Source organism: Alligator sinensis, unplaced genomic scaffold, assembly GCF_000455745.1.
Source record: "Alligator sinensis unplaced genomic scaffold, ASM45574v1 scaffold707_1, whole genome shotgun sequence".
Classification (NCBI taxonomy): Eukaryota; Metazoa; Chordata; order Crocodylia; family Alligatoridae; genus Alligator; species Alligator sinensis.
In genome coordinates, this window is record NW_005842065.1 from 1,717,943 (window position 1) to 1,719,968 (window position 2,026).

The 2,026-nt window shown below is 57.5% G+C and overlaps 1 protein-coding gene across 1 annotated transcript in view; it reads left to right on the forward strand.

The window, feature by feature from the left end:
* The window catches only part of CALR (calreticulin), a 6,916-nt gene that overhangs the window by 1,090 nt on the left and 3,800 nt on the right, over positions 1-2,026 (forward strand). The window contains exons 2-4 of the mRNA XM_006023423.3: positions 701-802; positions 1,214-1,417; positions 1,888-1,982. Coding sequence (XP_006023485.1) covers positions 701-802; positions 1,214-1,417; positions 1,888-1,982 — 401 coding nt within the window. The remainder of the gene's footprint in view (positions 1-700; positions 803-1,213; positions 1,418-1,887; positions 1,983-2,026) is intronic.

The following is a 2,026-nucleotide window of genomic DNA, read 5'->3' on the forward strand; positions in this document are numbered from 1 at the left end:
AAGAGGCTGAAGGGGAAGCAAAGATTTAAGCGCGGTGTTTTGGGCTGGGCTGCTACTAGCTGTAGTCCTGGGTAGGCCACAGCAGCTCCTGACTGTCCCATCATGCCCTGGGTGGGAGGGAGCAGGGCCTGGGTCCAGGTGGGTTGTATAGCAGGCCTGGGTGCTGTACCATGGCAGACTTTGTACCTACAGAATGGGACCCAGGCCTCCAGCTGAAATGTCTCCTTCTGGAGATGTGCTTAGACATGGTCTCCCCTCAGTGTGGAGAAGGGACTGGACTTGGTGGCAGTGTGTGCCTGCTATGTGTCCATTGCCACAGAGGTGTGTGCATTTGTGTAGCAGGGGACTCCATCCCCATGGACCTCCATCAAGCGCTGCTGAGATAAAGGCAGTGACTCAATTGTGAGGGTTGGGAGCAGGGTCCAGTGGCTGGGGCAAGGCATTGGCCTCTGAACTGCTGAGTTCTATGGCACTGTAACCATCCTAGGTCACAGCTTCCCTCTGCCTCAGTTTACCTGGTGGGTATGTATCCTGTTCCTCTCATCATTCTTGTCATCTGCAGTGGGAAGCAGCTTAACCTAGCAGCTTAACCTGGCAGTTTAACCACAAACCTACTTGTGTCCGGAGATGTGGGGAGGCCCCCTTTGCTGCCCCCTTCCCCCACCGTTTCAACTCCAAACCTTGTATCTCCCCTCCCCAGATACCTGGACGAGCCGCTGGGTGGAGTCAAAGCACAAATCTGACTATGGGAAGTTCAAGCTGACGGCTGGCAAGTTCTATGGGGACAGCGAGAAAGACAAAGGTGGGCACATTTCCTGCTGGTGGTGGAGGGAGGGGGCAGTCTATGGGTCCTCTTTTTGCCCACCCCTTGGCATCTCTGCTCTGTTCTCACAGCTAGGGTGAGTCGCAGGGTCCCCTCTGCTGCATGCTGCCCAGTGGGGCTGCATCCCATTGTGGACTCTCTCCAGAGAGGCAGTCACTGCGCCCCCCCCCCCCACCCGGCAGCTTTGATCCCACAGAGCAGTCACTGCGCCACCCCCCCCCACCCGGCAGCTTTGATCCCACAGGTAGTCATGGTACCTGCCTCATGACCTAAGGACCATGTAGCAGGCCTCATCCCTCACTGCAGATGGGCAGAGCCAGTCCTTTCACACCTCCATTGGGGCTCTGCCTTGGTGGGGTCCTGATTGCACCCTCCCCCACTCCCCTGCAGGAATCCAGACAAGCCAGGACGCCCGCTTCTATGCCATCTCATCCCGCTTTGAGCCTTTCAGCAACCGGGGCAAGACGTTGGTGGTGCAGTTCACAGTGAAGCATGAGCAGAGCATTGACTGTGGTGGGGGTTATGTCAAACTCTTCCCGGCCAGCCTGAGTCAGGAGGACATGCATGGAGACTCTGAGTACAACATCATGTTTGGTGAGCAGAGGGGCAGGGGCAGCTGGTGCAAGGCATGAGTCCATTTGGGCCCAGCCAGGTTCATGGTGTTCCGCTCTCCTGTGGCTTCAGTTGTCAGGGTCGTGCTAGGAGTGGCTTTCCTTCCTCCTCATCCAGGGGCTGGTGTCATGCTTCTCCACAGGGGGGAATGCAGCATCTTCTCTACATGAGGCTTCAGGGAGCCCTTGGGGAGATGCAAATCCTTTCCCATGCTGGCCAGGGGACCAGCAGATCAGGGCGCATTGGGGTCTCCCAGGGAACCAAGCAGCGTGTTTGAGGGGAGGGGGAGAAATGGCCTGTAGGGGAACTAGCTCAAGTGGGTCTTTCCCGAGTTCACTGCCCTCGGTGGTTGGATGTAATGACCTTGGAGCAGGTTCTCCCAGCTCCTGCAAGGGGTTGGCTGCAGGTGCCCTCCTCACCACCATGCTTCCTAATGGCACCTTGTCCCTCAGGTCCTGACATTTGTGGGCCTGGGACCAAGAAAGTCCATGTGATCTTCAACTACAAGGGCAAGAATGTGCTCATCAACAAGGACATACGCTGCAAGGTGAGTGCCCAGAAAAGGGGGGGGGGGGGGGGGGCTCCACCACA